Source organism: Macrobrachium nipponense, chromosome 38 (assembly GCF_015104395.2).
Source record: "Macrobrachium nipponense isolate FS-2020 chromosome 38, ASM1510439v2, whole genome shotgun sequence".
NCBI classification, from domain to species: domain Eukaryota; kingdom Metazoa; phylum Arthropoda; class Malacostraca; order Decapoda; family Palaemonidae; genus Macrobrachium; species Macrobrachium nipponense.
The window spans coordinates 59,828,275-59,847,588 of NC_061098.1; the positions used below are offsets into that span (position 1 = coordinate 59,828,275).

General features: G+C 37.2%; 2 protein-coding genes across 2 annotated transcripts in view; one reads left to right on the forward strand and one right to left on the reverse strand.

The window, feature by feature from the left end:
- Positions 1–19,314, forward strand: part of LOC135209741 (thiol S-methyltransferase TMT1B-like) — a 597,585-nt gene that overhangs the window by 50,246 nt on the left and 528,025 nt on the right. The gene's annotated exons all lie outside the window — the stretch shown is intronic.
- Positions 7,763–19,314, reverse strand: part of LOC135209489 (neural-cadherin-like) — a 149,998-nt gene continuing 138,446 nt past the window's right edge. The window contains exons 14-24 of the mRNA XM_064242143.1: positions 18,272–18,440; positions 17,368–17,682; positions 16,333–16,554; positions 15,114–15,286; positions 14,190–14,547; positions 13,100–13,345; positions 12,272–12,619; positions 11,642–11,978; positions 10,649–10,838; positions 9,147–9,379; positions 7,763–8,001 (exon numbers count right to left, since the gene is read on the reverse strand). Of these exons, the coding sequence (XP_064098213.1) occupies positions 7,898–8,001; positions 9,147–9,379; positions 10,649–10,838; positions 11,642–11,978; positions 12,272–12,619; positions 13,100–13,345; positions 14,190–14,547; positions 15,114–15,286; positions 16,333–16,554; positions 17,368–17,682; positions 18,272–18,440 (2,695 nt within the window). The 3' untranslated portion in view covers positions 7,763–7,897. The remainder of the gene's footprint in view (positions 8,002–9,146; positions 9,380–10,648; positions 10,839–11,641; positions 11,979–12,271; positions 12,620–13,099; positions 13,346–14,189; positions 14,548–15,113; positions 15,287–16,332; positions 16,555–17,367; positions 17,683–18,271; positions 18,441–19,314) is intronic.

Sequence of the window (19,314 nt, forward strand, 5' to 3'; positions counted from 1 at the left end):
TTTCCTCCTTATTTTTTCATTGTTATATATTTTTGTTTTTGTTCAAACATATATATTTCAATTTTGTAACTTTATATATTCATGATATTGATATTTATATATAAGTGAATTGATATTTACAAATTTTTCTTATCTTCACATTCATGTCTTCAATATTATATTTTTCATTCACAAGTTTTTGTAATGGTATTTAACACAATATTTCTACATACTCTTACATACTTTTCATATTTGACCCCTATTAATTGATAGAATAAATTATTTTCTCAATCTGCATACAACAAGTGTACTCATTAGAGTTATTTACATTTTTAATCATATAAATCTGCATCAATTAAAATAAAAAATTTCATATTTTTACTTTCATGTTTACAATTAACTTTACATACGTTCACATTTATATTTATCTATTTACAAATTTTATATTTGCAATTAAATATTTTCATATATATTATATATATATATATATATATATATATATATATATATATATATATATATATATAGAAAGAGTAAAACCAGCACTTGTACATAAAACATCCTTTATTTTCTTATGACTACCGGTTTCGGAGTAACTGTCTCCATCATCAGGTCTATACAAAAACACAGAAAGAAAAAAAAAAATTAAAAATCACTAAATTACGATCGATCATTAGAATGAAGAAGTGTTACACAAAGGTTACATTGTATATATAATAAAAACAAAGTAATGTACAAGCATAAAAAAGGGAAAAGTTATTGTTCCCGAAAGTTTCCATTTTAAAAGCCAATAAAGCAGTACTGTATTTTACCATGTTTTTCTATGGTAATAAGAGTTTTTCTGTTAAAAATAGACTACTAAAACTTTTAAGAGAATTTTATCCTCAAGTTAATGTTAGGGTAGTGTTCAAGCCTAAGTATACTATTGGTGGTTTGTTCAAGTACAAAGACATCGTACCCCCAGAACTACAGTCTCATGTTGTATATAAATACGAGTGCAATTGCTGTAATGCAATTTACGTGGGGAAAACAAAGCGCCAAGCACGTGTACGATGGTTTGAACACTTGGGAAGATCAGTTAGGACAAACAGGCTTTTAGCAAAACCACCATTCAGTGCCATACGGGATCACGCAGAAAATAGTGATCACCCTCTTAGGTTAGATTCATTTTCCATTCTCTCTAGTCGAGTGGCCCCCATGGAGTGGCAATAGTAGAAAGTCTCTTACACTTTTAAAGTTGAAACCTTCCCTCAGTAACAACGAGAGGTCCACGGAGATGCTGTGTTTTTAAATTTTTAGTGTGTATGTTTGTATGCCTTCATGATGCAGGTATTTATTTATATATTTATTTATTTATTTATTTTTTAATATTGCTTACTTTCCCTTTTTTATGCTTGTACATTACTTTGTTTTTATTATATATACAATGTAACCTTTGTGTAACACTTCTTCATTCTAATGATCGATCGTAATTTAGTGATTTTTAATTTTTTTTTTTCTTTCTGTGTTTTTGTATAGACCTGATGATGGAGACAGTTACTCCGAAAACGGTAGTCATAAGAAAATAAAGGATGTTTTATGTACAAGTGCTGGTTTTACTCTTTCTATCAAGACTCCGTTTTCCAAGGGATAGATCAGTTGCAGATATATATATATATATATATATATATATATATATATATATATATATATATATATATTTATATATACGCTTCTTTATAATTCAGTAGCTATATATAAATGCATTCCCACTTTATATTGAATTACTTTTATATATTCTTATTGTTATGCTTACAACTTTTTTCTGACTGCAACATATCATGTATTTACCTTCTCCACTTTTGTTTCTGTGTATTAAACAGTTTAGCCCCCGCCAGGTTGTTTTGAAAATGAATACAGGACTCTCACTTAGGAAATATGTTATCTTCTAGTTTACTACCTTTACCGGACACCTATCTATAATTGACTGTATGGACACTTCTTGACGGAACGTTTTTAGTAATTGAACTCGCACATAGAAATAAATATATTGGAAAAGATTAAGTCTTGCTTGTACGTAGATATTCTAGAACCGAAATGATGCTGATGCTTCAGTGTTACTTTGTCATCCCTCTTTTGACCTGCCTTTATTTAACTTGATTTCTGCATCTGTCTTTTTGGGTCAAAACTTGAAATTCAATTTTGGACCTGTTCCCTTCGTCCGATTGACATGGAATCTTACATGGCTACTCTGTCCCTGTGACAATACAGCCTTACATGATCAGCAGATCAGCAGTGACCTCTAGTAACTTTACAGTGACCTCTCCCAGTATCTCAAAATTTGCATGGAAATCTTCGGGTTTTTTATACCTTCTTTGACTCAGTAGAATAAGTTAATAAATCTACGGATTTTTCAAACCTTCTTTGTCTTGGCAATTTCTGTCAAAATTCAAAAGTATAAAATAAAAAAAATTTAAACACTTATAAAATGCACTATAAGTTTAGAAAATAGGTTTTTGAGACACCAAGATTTTCTAATAACTAATCATGTCTACTGACATAAAAGCGTGGGCGCCAAACATGGAAGGAAATTACAAGAAAAGAAATTTTTTGTTATTTCTTGTAGCATTCCTTTCCATGTTCGGCGCCCACTCTTTTATTTTTGAACTCATGATTAATTTAAGAATATCCTGGTGTATCGAAAAATTATTTTGTACTTTTTAGTGTATTTTAATAAAAACGCTGTCAAAAAAAATATATTATTTCTTTTATCCCTGGTGATGTTACCTGGTCTTCTGAGCCTCCGAATCTCACTTTCATCAAAGAACAGGAAAGAGCAAACACAAACAGGGAAGTGTCCGTGGTACTGGGATTTATTTTTTACTACTATTATATTTTTAACCGTTGTATACCCAAGTCCATAACTTTATCATTGAATTAACGAATGTGTAAAATTCCAAATGAAATTAGCTAGTATTGTTTTTTACTTTCAGTTCCAGATAAAATAACTTTTAATTCATGATAAATTCATTTTATTCCCAAAGTTCTGGAATGGAATCTTAACTCATAGTCAGTGAAACGTGTTAGTTGTTTTATTGTTGCTGGAATAATATCGTCGTTAATTTCACGACGGACCTCGAATATATAAGGGAGAGAAGTTTACCAATTGCCATCCTCTTTCAAAATATTCCATGACTACTTCGTTTATTATTAGTTATTCTTAATAACGATATCCATAGTATCCGACATACATAGTATCAGACATTGGGTTTCAGTTAGATTCATTGATATTTATGAGTTCCAGCGAGGAAATCAGTTCATAATTAATACAATTTTTATTTCCGAACTTAGAACAAAAGAAAAAAAAAGAAACTTGGTTAGCTTCTTGGAAGTTAGATTCGCTTTCAGTGAATTGAAAGTCGTCATTTTGAAATAAAGGCTTTCTTCTGGAGGTTAATGAAACCATGTTTTATTTAAACATCTATATTACAGCTGTTATATAAATGTATAAAACATCTAAATGTTATTCACTTTTGTTTAAAAAACCTATTACGTAGACGGTAATTATGGATGATTAAAAAAATGTTATTCTCATATTTTTGGTGCAAAACTGGTTATTTGTACAATGTCTATACTGAATGTAGCAAACTGAATATAACAATATTGCAAGTTCTCTGTGAAATTTCGACACTTACCAGTCACATCACAGTCAACGGCAACTAAAACTGTTCATGCTTTTGGAAACAAAGAAAATCAACAAGGTTGGCGTCAGCAGGCTGTAGTGAGCTTGTCTTTATTACTAACCAACTCTGGACCCTTGGAGGCAGAAGGCACCTCGACGTTCCTGACCTCCTTTGGAGGACGAGGAAAAGACCCAGAAGAGTCAGTTGGAGGCGAGGAAGAGTGTTGACAGCGTTCTGCTCTCTGCTCTGTGCTCCAACCCTCTCCTCTCTTCAGTGACCCCAGTGGCACTGTGGATATGACTTCTGGGTCTCTGTCCTCCTTCGCTACAGTTCGTTTTTCTTTGAGTCTCGCAAGAAGGATGGAGGATTTAGGAGCCACAGGAAGGTTCTTCAAGAGGTCCATTACTTCAACAAATTCAGCAGCTATAATTTTGCCTGGTTCCTCACATTCTAATTCGGCTCTTAAACCTGGAACAAGTGAATAAAGACAACTTAACTTAACTGAGGCCAGCAATGTTGAGAGCACCTGACACAAACCACAGTAAGTAATTTCAATAGTGTTTTTACAACACCGTTTGTAGAGAAAGAGGATGGAAATGTAAAGTATTTTATTATTGCTCTCTGTGTATTTTTTATAACAGCAAGTTTTAGTAGCTAATAATCTAGTTAAGATTGGTTTATAAATAACTTGTATGTTAATTAATGATGAATACAATGTTGCAAAAGCAAATGGAATTAAACTTATTCACAATTTGGTATAATTACACTGTACGAACTTCACTGAGACGATAATTTAGTGGTATGTGTGACTAGGGCATATATCTTTAGATTCGAATTAAGAGAAAAATGTGATTTTTGTTTTCTGATGCCACACAAACCAAAGTCTTTTATGTATGAGTATTCTTCAGTATAGTTATGATAAATTAGTTATTTTTTTAATTGTTCAAAATACAAACTATCACCCCCAATGTAGGATTTAAACGCTTTAGGTGGGGGCCTGTCTGAACTGCCTGGCAAGTTCAATCAGAATGCTACTAAATCTTGTGAAAATCGTTGCTGAAATTCACATAACTCCACTGCCGTTTCTCCACCCCGTTTCCCTACTCAATAGCAGAAGCTTTTAAGATCTGGTGCTCGATTATGTATTCTCCTGCAACTATACTTAATACTGCATGTATTTAGCATGAGCTGCTGGCCTCCAGAAGGAGGAAGAGGAAAAGACAGCCAATCTACTATTCACACCAATCTCATCCCCTATAAGTATCTAGGAGAATTCTTTTTTTTTTAAGGAGCTTGGAGGATTATGTAACATATTAAGAAAAAACCCATAGGTCCTCAGAGGGAATTGGCCAGGGACTTGAGGGCAATATCCCTCCAGTAGGATAAGGTAAAGGTTGCCCAATATTTACAGACACCTACCTTCATTATCTACCAAAAGTTACTCTGAAATGCTAAGCAATCTCACAAGCTCTTGAACTGAACAATTATCATCCTCACTATAAAATTTATAAGGTCATTTGATTGCTTCAGGGCAACTATTTATTTACCTGTACTTTTGGTATAAACAAAAAAGTGCTGGGACACTGGCCTGTGACTTTGGGTATTTCTTTGATAGTACCTTTTAGCTTGAACCAGGTTTAAAAGTATCTCATCTGGGTCATCACCAACTAAGCCCCAGAGGTAGAGAACAGGCAAGCTCTATTGCCAAAAACTGACTGGTTCTGAAACTGTATGGCAGCAATAAACTCATAAACCAACAAGAACAAGAAAGATTCAACCCTCTGAATGCCAGTCTGAACAAGACAAGCATTGTAAACTCACCAACATACTTCAACAAGGGCACGGCTCCCAAAGATCCTGGTTTTACAGCTTTCACTTAAAGCCAAAGCTCCTGGGAAGGAAAGACTGCTCAAAGCAGAGAGAGCCATGCTTTCAATCTGATGACCTGGCTTGAGGAAAGAAAATAGTATTTTGTCACATAGACTACTTGGAGCTTGTCTAGATGAAAAAAGATAAGGAAGTTTGCAATTGGCTGAATAGAGGCTTAGATTGGAGGAAGACCACTTCTGTGTGTACGCCTATAACTAAAGATAACCCACTGGAAAATAACAGAGGAGTGTCAGAGGTACTTAATTGTTGAAATCAAGCAAAAAAACCTCCTTTCTCCAGGAACAATCTCGAAATGTGTGGCTAGAAGGATTGTTTAGCCTGGGAATATCTGTATTTGTGGCTGATGAAGGAAAGTAGGCCAGAAGAAAATCTCTACATGACTCCACCAGGAGATTCAGATAATCGAGGAACTACCCAGTTAAAAACCCAACCAAGAACTACCATGGTCGTTTGGAGCCTCAGCGTGATCAGTATTTAATTGATCGCATAATTAGTCACACAGAATAGAACAGGGGTGGAATCATTTAGACTGTCCTAGGGGTGTCGTCATGTTTCTTTCAGCTCTGCCTAGGGAATTAGCATGGGAAATGAGAACACAAGGAGCTTCCTTTGTAGCCGTGTGGTGAAATGGTCCAACACTGGAGCTTAAAGCTCTACCAGCCTCTCCTTCATTTAAGTGTGCAGAGACCACACTTTCCCTACTGACTGGCCCTGTTGGCTACACTTAGTCTTGCTTGGAAATGTGCATCTGGCAGGTATCTGAATGGCATGGTAAACCACCCACTCCTGTGCTGCCTTGTCAACAAAGAGAAGTGAAGGGATATCAGCCACCAGACTCCACACCAGTCTGTTGACATATGCCATTTAGTTGTTACTTTGGTCATAATGAGCAATACCACAAGTGCAGCTACACAATTGTAGTGGTGTTTGTCAAGAAGTAGGGGGGATAGGGGGGTGTTATCTCAGTTGGCAAGGGGAAGCAAGAGTAGGCAGTTTGCTATGCCACTAGCAGAAAGACTGTTGTGGAGGATCAGCTCAGCTAACATTGGCCCTTTGGTGAGTGGTTTATTGATCTACTGCCTCTTGGTTGAAGCATTGAGAGAGATTCCCCTGTAGCAACTCTCCTTTGTCAGCCATATATACAATGGTATTATCAGGTGGTACAATCCCTCCTGCTGCATTTTTGGAGTTTATCTAGTAGTAGCCCCTTTGAAGGGAGGTGTAGACATCCAGATAATTAGTCGTGCACATAATGATTAGCATAATAATTAGTCAATTCTAATGTGTTTGAGAAAGGATGGAGGTAGGCCATGCTACTACAATAAATATTTGTGGAAAAATAACAAATACCAATCACCTTCTAGAGCAACTGTGTGTGTGTATGCATCTGCTTTACATGTGTGCATGCATTTTTATGTGTATATGCATGTATATTTTTATGTACCAGTGTCATAATGACGAATTAATTTCATCATTACCAGAAATAGTAGACGTAAGAGATCCCGAAGACGACCCATCGCCCTCGTATGCATAATTTCTTAGGTCTTCCCCTGGTAAGTGGTGATGTTGATGCTCAGCGGGCATCACCCGAGCAATGTCTTTACTGGAGCTGACTCCGGCAGAAGTGATAACAGCAGCACTGACTCCACTGCTGGATACAGCATTACCTCCTTCCAAAAGGAAACAAATAAAAAAAATTAGATTGTATTTTTGTCATAGTAAAATATGAACTTGAATTATCCAGAGAATAGTATAAAGGGAAAAATGGATCTACTGGATATAAAGATTCAAATATCAGAATTCAACAACCTGCTCACAGTATTCTATCCGCTGTGAATCACGGAGTATTATTCCTTGTATTCTGTTAAATAATATCAAATACCTACTTTTTCCCTGATTTTTTTCATTTATTTATAAAGCTTACATTTGAGTAGAACACCCAGTTCCCCTCATAAAATTACGTTAGGAAAAATAAACATATTTATTCACATACCTACTTTTTCCCTGATTTTTTTTTTATTTCTTACACAGCTACTTTAGTAGAAACACCCCGTTCCCTCATAAAATTACGTTAGGAAAAATAAACATATTTATTCATTCACGAAAACTATATAGAGAGGAAGAACTGAAGGGGATTCCAAATAATGACTGACCTCTGGTCTCCTTGGCAGGTTTGGCCCGAGAGAGTTTGAGCAGCTCGAGGAAGGTGGTGTGGGACTCGTCCTCGGGTCCTTTTCTTTTGGTGGTCATCATCATCGCTTTGGTTATTCCGCCCGTTTCCTTCCATCCGCTCCTCAGCCCCAGGAACATTTCCTTCTTCTCCGAGTCCAGAGTCATCACCGATCCTTTGCTTCCTATTTTGACGGCTATGATGGAGTCTTGTCGGGGCTCTGTTGCGTCTCCTGGCGACCCAAAGCCCTGGCTGTTCGTAGTCGGTGGTGTCGTATGGAGAGACACACTCCCAAGAGAACTAGGAGACGGGTGGAGATAAGCCATGTGGCTATTCAAGGTGTCAAATAAAACAACAAAAGCTATAATCGTCGTGGTTGTTTCCTATATACAAGTAGCATGATGCCCTTGAAAGAAGTGTATGTGTGTGTGTGTGTGTGTGTGTGTGTAGAGACAGGGGGAAAGAAAGAGGTAAGACGTGTGCGTGTGTATGGAAAGACTTCGATTTTCTTTCCTGAGTCAAGGAATGTTCGCTTGCATTATTATATAGATACCCTTAGCGTCTATTATATAGATACCCTTAGCGTCATATGCAAATGTAATAACTTCTTCTCTCTCTCTCTCTCTCTCTCTCTCTCTCTCTCTCTCTCTCTCTCTCTCTTTATAGCTGTATGAAGGATGGTATTCATTATATGAGAGCAAACTTTGTTCAGTTAAAATATTAAATTTGCAATATGAAACTTTATACATATAATGTGTTCGAGATTAAATTTGCATAGTGTGTATGGTGCGGGAGTAACCTTTGTATCTGAACAGAGAGGCGCCATGACGAGAGATCTCCAAAGATTGACGAAAACGCAAAGATAAAATCTTGATATCCTTATAGAGAGAGAGAGAGAGAGAGAGAGAGAGAGAGAGAAAGTCATATATCCTTCCCTACTCAAACCACAACAATAGCTTCAGTGACCAGGCAATGACTGGATCCCTTCCAGAGATGAGTTTCACACAGCGTTCCAGGCAGGGAAAGCCTCGCCAAAAAGGAAAACAAAATCAAAACAAAAAAAGGAAGGCAGCAGCCTTCAAGAAAAGGGGCCGACATAAATAAGCCCCAAATGAGTCTAGGATCTGACTTCAGAACACTTGATATCCCGGCCAGAGAAGCAGCGAACGAGAGGAGCCGTCAGTTCGAAGAAAAAAATGGTTCTGTGATGTGATCGTCGGCGAATTTCGGAAAGGGGGCGGGACGGGGGGGTTACGAGGATGGGAAAAAAGATAAATAACTAACAAAAGAAATGGCTCTGAGGCAGAATTGAAGCGACAGTTATTTCCTAATGGTTGCTGGGGTCGCTCCATAACGGCGCTCGGGGGAATCATCGATAGGCTGTTAAGGACGTGGGGCGGGGGCTGTTAACAGGGGGGAAGGAAGTAACGGGGGAGATAACTCACCTAAAACGAGGAGCGACAGCGTAACGGCCGCTATGGCTGCTGGCGCGGTTAGTGGGTGGCCTGTGCTGGAGAGTTCAGTCCACTCGCAGTTGCTGCCGAAGTGGTTCGGCCTGCAGAGGCAAAGGTAGCCTGGCCTGAGGTCATGGCAGGTCCCTCCGTGCAGACACGGCTCCATCAGACACTCATTCGTGTCCTCACACGCAGATCCCACCAGATGTCGCCCGGAACCGCAGCTAGAAATAATTGGAAAAAATATTTAAATGTAAAAAGCATGGTTATCCATTTTGGATTCTCCGTTCCGTTCGAGAACTTCTTGAGTTTCAATATGAATTGAAATTGATCATTCAAAAGCGATTTAAATGAAAATATTCCATCTCGTTTATTTGCTTTATAAAAGGCGCTACGCACGTCATAATTTTGTCAACATTTTACCTGTATGTCTGATCTATTTGCCTATCTGTAGCAACATACATATAAAGTGGATCTGTCTAGCTATATCTTTCTTTATATAACTATCTCTATATTTCTTTATTTTTCTCATACATATATAATAAATAATATATATATATATAATATATATTATAATATATATAATAATTTATTATATATATATATATATACATATATATATATATATATATATATATATATATATAATATATATATATATATATATATATATATATATGTATTAAATAATATATATATATTATATATAATAATATATATATATATATATAATATATATATATATATATATATATATATATATATATGTATGCACAACACACATATATAAATATATGCTTAAAAATCACAGAGATGCACGTGACTTCATTAAATAAGCGAATACCACAGGATAATGATAGGCAGAAATCAAGCGCTTTCGACTAATCATTTGCCTGTGGTATTCGCTTATTTGATTAAGTAACGTGCATCTAATGTGAATTTATTAAGCTATATATATAAATATATATATATATATATTATATATATATATATATATATATATATATAATATATATATATATATATATATATATATATATATATATATATATATATATATATATATATATATATATATATATATATATATATATATATATATATATATATATATATATATATATATATATATATATATATATATATATATATATATATATAGCAGCGAAGGTGGGAGTGGGCTCAATATATATATATATATATATATTATATAATATATATTATATATATATATATATATATATATATATATAATATATATATATATATATATAATAGGTAATAGGGTTTCCAGTAATACGTAAGCCATAAGAAAAACAGATTGATCACCTGCCATTTACACTATCACTATAGCCATACACCGAAGACAGTACAAGGAACCCACTGACACACACTGCAGCAGGCAAAGCTATCTCCGGAAGACGAGGATAGTCTTCGCTAGACCTTGAGCTCAACCCTTATTCTCTCACGGGATACGAGAACCACGCACTAACCTGCAAGAAGGCTGCGTCCAGGAGGCGTGGCAGGACAGCGGGGGATCACAGGTCGTGTTCAGGCAAGAGGGGGGAGGGTTGCACCCCTTCATGAACCCATTTAAGGTGGTCACTTGGCCCCAGGTGCTGCCGTTGACTGCTGGGGGAAGCGGCAGCTGGCGATCTGACACTCTAAGGTCGTCTATGCATGCTGCGGACGATGTCACGCATATATATATAATATATATATATATATAATATATATATATATATATATATATATATATATATATATATATATATATGTTGTATGTATATGTGTATAGACATGTATACATATACACATATGTATACGTATATGAATTTACAATGATGTACATTAAGGAAATGAAAATTTCGGAAAAAATATAACATATGTATACGTATATGAATTTACAATGATGTACATTAAGGAAATGAAAATTTCGGAAAAATATAAGCATATGAAATCAGGGCAAAAACGATTCTAAGATTATATATATTCAAATGAATCCACTGACTTTTATATATCAGGCAAAACAAATTGGAAAATGTAAGAGTCGTGACTAAAGAAAATAGATACCTGGGCATAGGCATAAAAGTTATGAAGTATTAATTGGTTTGTTTTTGAAAAACTGATATCAGACTAGGAAACCAAGTTTTGTGAATTTGTATTTATGTATATGTATTTATATATGTATGCACACGCTTTCATTTTGGAGTCGTGTTTAATTTTTCATTGGCATGGTACTATGAAAATGAAAGGGCTACGAACCTGCTTCTTTGTCAGAAACATTAAACTGTCAGTGATTGCGAAATATAAAACATACAAAATAAGATGAAAGATAGTAAGAAAGGTAAAGTTGAAACTTAAAATTCCACGTTTTAAATTCATTGAGAGATAACTGTCAAATGACTTCAAAAAAAATTAAACTGTCATTGAGTAAGAAGTTGTCATTCCCACTCAAATTCAACCCGAAACTCTCACCTACTCACCGTCTTGCAGGTCATCTCCAACAGTCACAAGTTTGACGCCCAGGAACTCGGGAAGTCCACCGACCGTCACTCCATCAAGCTTGTCGATCTCCGAAGGTACAGGCGGACCCACGATATCCTCCTCCTGCAGACTGGTTTCCTCGGGCACTAAAGAAGGGATCGATCTGTTGACCCGCCATTCGTCTCCTCCATCGACGCTGATGAGGAGATTATGCCCGTGTCTCTCTGCTCTGACAGTGTGCCAGTGACCGTCGCCCACGGGCCTCCCCTCGACGCAGGCACCCCTGGCTGCCCACCCTGCTCCGGACACTGACGCGCATGCCACTCCGGCTCGAAGCTAGGGGTGGAATGACAGAAATAAGAAGATTCATAAGGTCATGAGGATTCAATAACCTTTGGTCAAGCATCAAAAATTCACCAGACACTACATTGACATTGGGTGGTACAAGGATGAGGGTAGATTATGAAACGATAATAAAACAGCCATTTTCACGGCATTTTGTGATTTTATAGTGTTTCTCGTACTAGAGATGTCGCAAGGCCGAATGAAGTTATGACACTCGCTTTCGCCAAGATTTTATATTCTTTTCCTCGCTATATTTAAGAAAGACTTGGCCGATCTTAACGTACCTGAACAGTAAACGAATGGTGTGTGTGCTGAGCAGCAAGACGAACGAGCATCCCCGTCGGCTCTCCGAGCGCCCTGACCCTCAACTGGACGCTCGTGACCCCAGACGAAGGGGTGAAGGACAGCGCCAGTTTCATGTACGATTTCGACCGCAAAGTGGCTGGGACTGTTGGGGTGTTGCAACTGGGCCCTGTCCACCCAGGGTCACAGCGGCACTCAGGGTGGTTCAGTCCGCCTGCACAGGCACCTCTCATGCCACAAGACCCTGAGACCCCTGGACACGCTGTTTCTTGCGGTTGGCAGCCAGTTGTGCTGTCTTTGCTGAATGCTGGCTCGCCCAAGTCCATTAACTGCAATAAAGCTGCAAGACTGTCATTTCACTTTCATCACTACTGGCACATGTTAATGTAGCTGTGTATATGCATACCTGTAACTATATCTCTATCTAGTCTACATCTACATATAGCACTATATAATCTTTATCTAGATGAAAACCTTTACTGCAGCACATCTCTGGGCATACATACATGTATGGACATGAGCTCGCAAACGTGTGCGCACGCACAATTTTCTTAGTCGTTAGTTTCTTTTCAGGTCTTAGCGACAAACATGAATAAATGTTTTCACTCATCATAAAGTTCTCACTTTTATTAGCGCTGTTAACAGCATGAATGAGGTTAATAGGCTGGTCTTACTTTTTTTTTTTTTACGCATCTTCTGCATGAACGAAATGATTGACTTACACCAAAATCACAATGGCATCTGGGATACTCTTATTTATACACTATATATAGTAATATCAGTTTGGATACTGACTTCAATGACCTCACCTGATCATTCACATTGAGATTGGAAAGACATCCATCAAGCGAATGAGGTGTAGGAGCTTGACTCCATCCATAATCCTTTGACCACTGTGGTCCTTGGGCTAGACCCCCTATTTGCAGAGGACCCAGCGCCTCCCACGCCTTCAGACCTCCTGGAAGGTCCCAGGACTTCCTGGCAACGCAGTGAGAGTCGTCGCTGATCGTCTCATCCCATCCGAGGCCACAGAAGTCCACCATCAAAACCACTCCCTGGAAACGAGATTTTGCGAGAAATATTTTTCATCGGGAGGTAACCGCAGTATCCCTCTGCTTTAATGTAGCTGTATCTAACTCACATTGGGCCTGGTTTTAAGAAAGCTTATCCTCTGAAAAAGTGGAATTAAACTCAAAATGACTTCTTCATACTGTAAGTTTCATTGCCCTTTTTAGTGCAACTGCAAAGTAATATGAAGTCTCACAATGATTAAAATCCATAAAATTCAGGAACGTATTATTATTATAGTTAAGCATCAGAATTACTTTAATGAATATATTTCATTCACAATGCGTTTCCTCTCATGAACACACTGAATAATGAATGCTACTGCTGCTTATTTGCCGAGTGCTCAGTGGCCAGAGAAATTTGTAATAATACCCGTTTTCAATTTTCATTACCAAAGGAAAAAACTAGACAAGGACACTTCATTCTCCCACTGACATACGCAGCACGCAACTAATTTGCCCTCTCTCTCTCTCTCTCTCTCTCTCTCTCTCTCTCTCTCTCTCTCTCTCTCTCTCTCTCGGCCTAGCTACGGCCCACAACATTTTTCTAACAATTAGGTATGTAATTCACTGCTTACATAGACAATATCAGAATATAATAAAAATATGAATATTTTAAGATTGAAACTAAATTTATTTCTATAGAAGTAATAACTAAAGCATACCATTAACGTTCATTTCTTAGTTTTCAGCAAGAGTACCTACCTCGTCCCGAATGAGTAATGAAAAAGTTTTCGCATTGGTAATTGTCCGAAGACCGTCAAAACCCAACGGTCTTTTTAGTCCTACACTGACAAAGACACTCGCATCAAGCAACGTGTATTCAACTAACCTGTGAATGCAAGTGAAGGTGGATGGTGTGCCACTCGCCGTCGGTGACAGACGCATTGACTTCGAGAACGAAAGAACTGCCAATCCCTTCGACGATGAGCTGAGGCTTCCTCTCGACCACTTGCAGAGCTAGCATGGGCGACGGGAGACTCCAGTGAGAGGACCCCAAAGGCTGAGAGTGTGGGTCAAGGGGCCCAGAATACAGAAGCAACCCGTGAGGTCTGCTCGTCAGGACTCGAAGGGATAGCGTCGTGGGCAGACACGGAGGGAGAGGTTTCAGCCACACCCAGCCAGAGCCACGGAAGGTCCTGGAAAGGATCTTGCACTGGGGACCCCAAGAACCACCTGGACACACGCACCTACCATAGGTTCAAGGAGGAATATGAAAATGATACTACATATTGCTTTTCGTTATCACGCTGGGCATCTAACAATAATTTCATGAGTATACAAATATATCCGACTGCATAATCATTACTTAACCCAATGACTTGGGGATAAAATACCAAAAAGTAATCTCTATTTTTTTCTGAAATACCCAAGAGTATGTTTACAAGGTTCACTGACACTAACTTCAAGTTTCGTTTTCTTACATTCCAGGACTCCATATGATTTTTATCCAACCAAATAACTATTATTCTTATAGAATTAAGGATTATTAAATGAAAATGTATTCAAAATGGAGAATACTAATATCTAATATATAGAAAGAAGCACCTGTTCATTGTCCATTTGTAATGATAAACAATGACCCATTGTGTTACTTAGTACTATATCGATTGTGGAAACACACACAAACACACGGTATCTCTCTCTCTCTCTCTCTCTCTCTCTCTCTCTCTCGCTCTCTCTCTCTGTGTGTGTCTGTCTTTCCTGTTACGACGTAAAGTTGTTGAAAGTTAAAAGTTAATCTGAGGCAACTCACCTGCTTCCCGAAGGGAATCTGAGGCACCTGCCTCCATTGAGGCAGCTGGAAGGAACACAGGTGTCTGAGTCGTGGAGAGCGAAGCCACGGCCTCTCGAGCTCTCCCGGGACCCACACTCGCGCCTTCGAATGAGGAGAGGAGTCACTAACGAGGTCACGTTCGCGTCCACAACCTACAAAGAAAGAGGCTCCTTCAGGGGCTCCCTCGACGCTTTGGTAACGCCACGTGTGTTTGGATAGATACTTGATTTTGAAAAAAAAAAAAAAAAAAGGGGGGGGGGCTTCCAGGATATTTTCTCAAGAGATATCTTTGTAAGAGGTGCCTCTGAACTATGAAATCAACTTTTATACATGCATACACACACACACACACACACACACACACACACACACACACATATATATATATATATATATATATATATATATATATATATATATATATATATATATATAATATATATATATATATATGTGTGTGTGTGTGTGTGTGTGTGTGTGTGTGTGTGTGGATTTCCTTTTTTGCAATTATACAGACCTTCCATTAAGTTTATATATCTATCTTTTTTTATTTTAGAAATCCTTTCGTTTAAATTCCAAATTTGAAAAAAATAATCCTTTTACATTTTATTACACTCCAAAGGGCAGTTCTCTAGTTGTTGCACCACATCCTTCGCGTTGTATTTCTGATCATCTAATTTCTTCATGTCCTGAATACGAATATGATATATCTGAATAAATTTGGACACACACACACATATATATGCATATATATATATATATATATATATATATATATATATATATTATATATATATATATATATATATATATATATATATATATATAGGTAGAAGTTTCCAAACCTCAGTTAACTTGTAATAAAATATTTTGAGACCAGTTTCTTATCAAGAGGTCATCCGTAAGCATCTTAAAGTTATCAAGAACCGTCTTGTTTTTTAATCACCAAACATCAAGACGATGAAGATTCGGAAAGTTTTTCCAGGACAAATCCGACGTCCAGGAGTCATAGTAGTTACCTACAAACAGTCAAATGCAAATGCTATCAAATTCACTCCAGGGAAAAGGACAAATGACCTTACTTGAGCAAAAGGAGAAAAACTGATAAGGGAAACTTATTTAATCGATATTTAATTCTCGCCAAGAATAAAATATAAAGCCAATAAATTTGAATGGACACAAAGAAAAGCCGATCCACCTGCAGAGGAAGTGCTGTCGAAGCCGAAGAGGTGACGGAGGCAGCGTCTTCGTAGGACAACTTGAGAGTGGATAGAGAAGAGTCCTCTGGTCCTTCGAGGTGCGGCGGATACCCTCTACTCAGCGCGTCCGTCTGAGGGACCTGCTGGGCGGCGGGTCCTTTCTCATCGAAGACTGGTGGCGGATCCTTCAGGGACACCGAGAGGCCAGTGGCTTTCTCCAACTTTCGTCGGGAAAAGAAAGACACGTAAGCTGCTTATACTGCTTTCTACTTAACTGTTCCTTTTATTTCACTGTTGAGCAGCTATTTACTATCATGTAAATCATTACCTTCAAATACTTACGCTTTAGATATTGGTTTTTTGTAAAAAAAAAAAAAAAAAAAAAAAAAAAAAAAAAAACAAATAATTTCTCTATTAACCAATAATACCCATCCCTAAACAAACTAACACATGACATTAATAATTTTCTTTTTCTTTTTTACGTGATGGTAGGCAAGTGATAGCCCAGTAGTTTTTACCTGCTATATTTCCTTTGTTCTTGTATTTCTGTATAAGGATTTTCTCCCAGTGGTTATTATTATTATTATTATTATTATTATTATTATTATTATTATTATTATTATTATTATTATTATTATTATTATTCCGAAAATGAACCCATTCCATATGGAACAAGCCCACAGGGGCCATTGACTTGAAGTTCGAGCTTCCAAAAAATATGGTGCTCATTCGAAAGAAGTAAAGGGAGGTAAAGGGAAATAAAGAAAAGATCCCACTACTAAAAAAATTAAAAATGAATTAACTAACAGATAAAATTAAGTAAATTATTTAAATGCATTTTTCCATTATAACAGCTTCCATGATGAGAGAAAACTAACAGGTTCTGTTTACAGAAATGCGATCTCAGTTACCATAGAATGTAATGTAATTATTGCTTCTGGATATTTTTTTGTGGGTAGGGGTGGGGATGGGCCTTTTAATTGAACATAATGGTAAACTTGCATAACCTCATGAAACACTTAGAATCAACTTGCCTTGTCCTTGTGGAGAGATAACATGCCCTGAAGCCTGACGGGATCTACAAAAACATCCTTTTCATTCTTCACGCTCACCCAGACGTAGACTGTTGGCGCTGGAGGCTCACTGGATGAGTTAGAACTGACTGGTTGTTCCCCTTCTTGTGGGTGACTGGGTGAGGATTCGGTTTCTGGAGAAGTGGAGACGGTCGAAGTGCTTCCAGGAGGAGCGTTATTCCCGTAAACGCTGACGACATCTACTTTGTAGGGAAGACCTTCTGAAATTATGTCGTGAACTGCTTCTAGGAGTTTTCCAAGGCCACCACCTCCGTTCTTGTAGGGGATAAAAAAGTAATAATGATCATCATCATCGTCATATGAGGCAGAAGAAAAAAAGAGTAGCGACAAATTTATATTCATTGTTTTTTGTGCATTCCTGCTAACAGGTTAGTATACACATACACTGACCCTAAACATAACCGAAATTCATATTGGACCTTTAAGCTCTAGGCTTATTACGCTGACCGTATTTAATTTAAATCTGTATCATGGAAAATACACTGCATTCACCTCACACAGTTTAAATGTAATGAACAAAATTATGTTCTACTCTCACATTTGACCTTTATGAAAGGAAGGTATGAGAGTTCAAATGTTAGATTTTTTTTTTTTTTTTTAATTAACACATATGCATAAAAAGATATCTGTGCTAAGTGCCCTTCTTGGAAATTGTGATCAAAATTAGGTTAAAACACTGCATTATGCCTAGTGAAATTAATCTTAGATGTTTTCCACCTAAGCAGATTTTCGATGACGGTCGTTCTATCAATATTTCATCTAATTTCTAATGAAAAAAAGGTTAAGTAACACAAAAACGGATTCATCAATAACCTAAAACTAAAGGATCTCCAGCAATACTTACTGTGGGCGCCCAACCCCTGGTCAAGTCGGCTGGAGTGATAGGGGTCAGAATGACTGGGGTAGCGTGGGTCAGGGCATCGTGAGTCAGGGTCCTGACCACCACAGTAACGTTGGCAGCAACATCCACTTGACCCCACACTCGGTCACTCACTGCAAAGTGCAACAGGTACCTGTTCCACAAAAGAGAAACAAGGAATATTCCTAACAACTGCCATGACATTATTCATGAGTAGTATTGTCTCTACAATTTCAAAACTCCTCAGTTTCTTGCTATTTGATTCAGGTCTCAGAAGCTGATGTATTACATGAAGAACATCAAAAATATACTCTAACTTTAATCTGAAAGGCGAATATAGAAAGCAGTTGCTCACACGAATAGAACAGTACATTTACTGCTAAAGAAGAATATTGACATGTAAATCAAAATATAGAAATAATTATCTAAGACTGTACTGTATGAGGTCACAGTGAATGTTCATGGATAAAACTCTTGTTAAAAGTCAATGTTTACAAATTGAGTCTTCACACCAGCCATGTGATCAGGTAGCTTTGAAACCTTGATGTTTTCTGTCTTCGTTATTGGTTTCATCCTAGAATTAATCAAGACACCTTTAAACCATGAGTTCATCTCCTTTCATCGCTGTTTTCACCCAATCATGATTGCATATGAAGTCATATTACTTTTAAATCAGAGCATTGCATTTAGCAGTGTTTTACCAAAGTCCTGAAAGTAATTGGAACTGTAATTGGAATTAAGGCACTGTAAAATCCCGATTTTGCCAATCTTCACTGGTGACGACAGGCTCTAAATGAGCGAAGATCAGGCAACTTTTAAACCTTAGCATTGCATAGCTTCAGTGTAACTTTCATCCAAGCATAATTAGATGAGAGTAGGGTGAGGTCGCTTCTCAGCCATGTTTATATTAGCTGGTTGTTTCATGAAAAAGATTACGAAGCTAATAAGTCAACTTTTAAACCATAACATCTTCTATCCTTTTTGGTGGCTCACTCAATCATTAAATCAGACTTCCTTTTAACTGAACC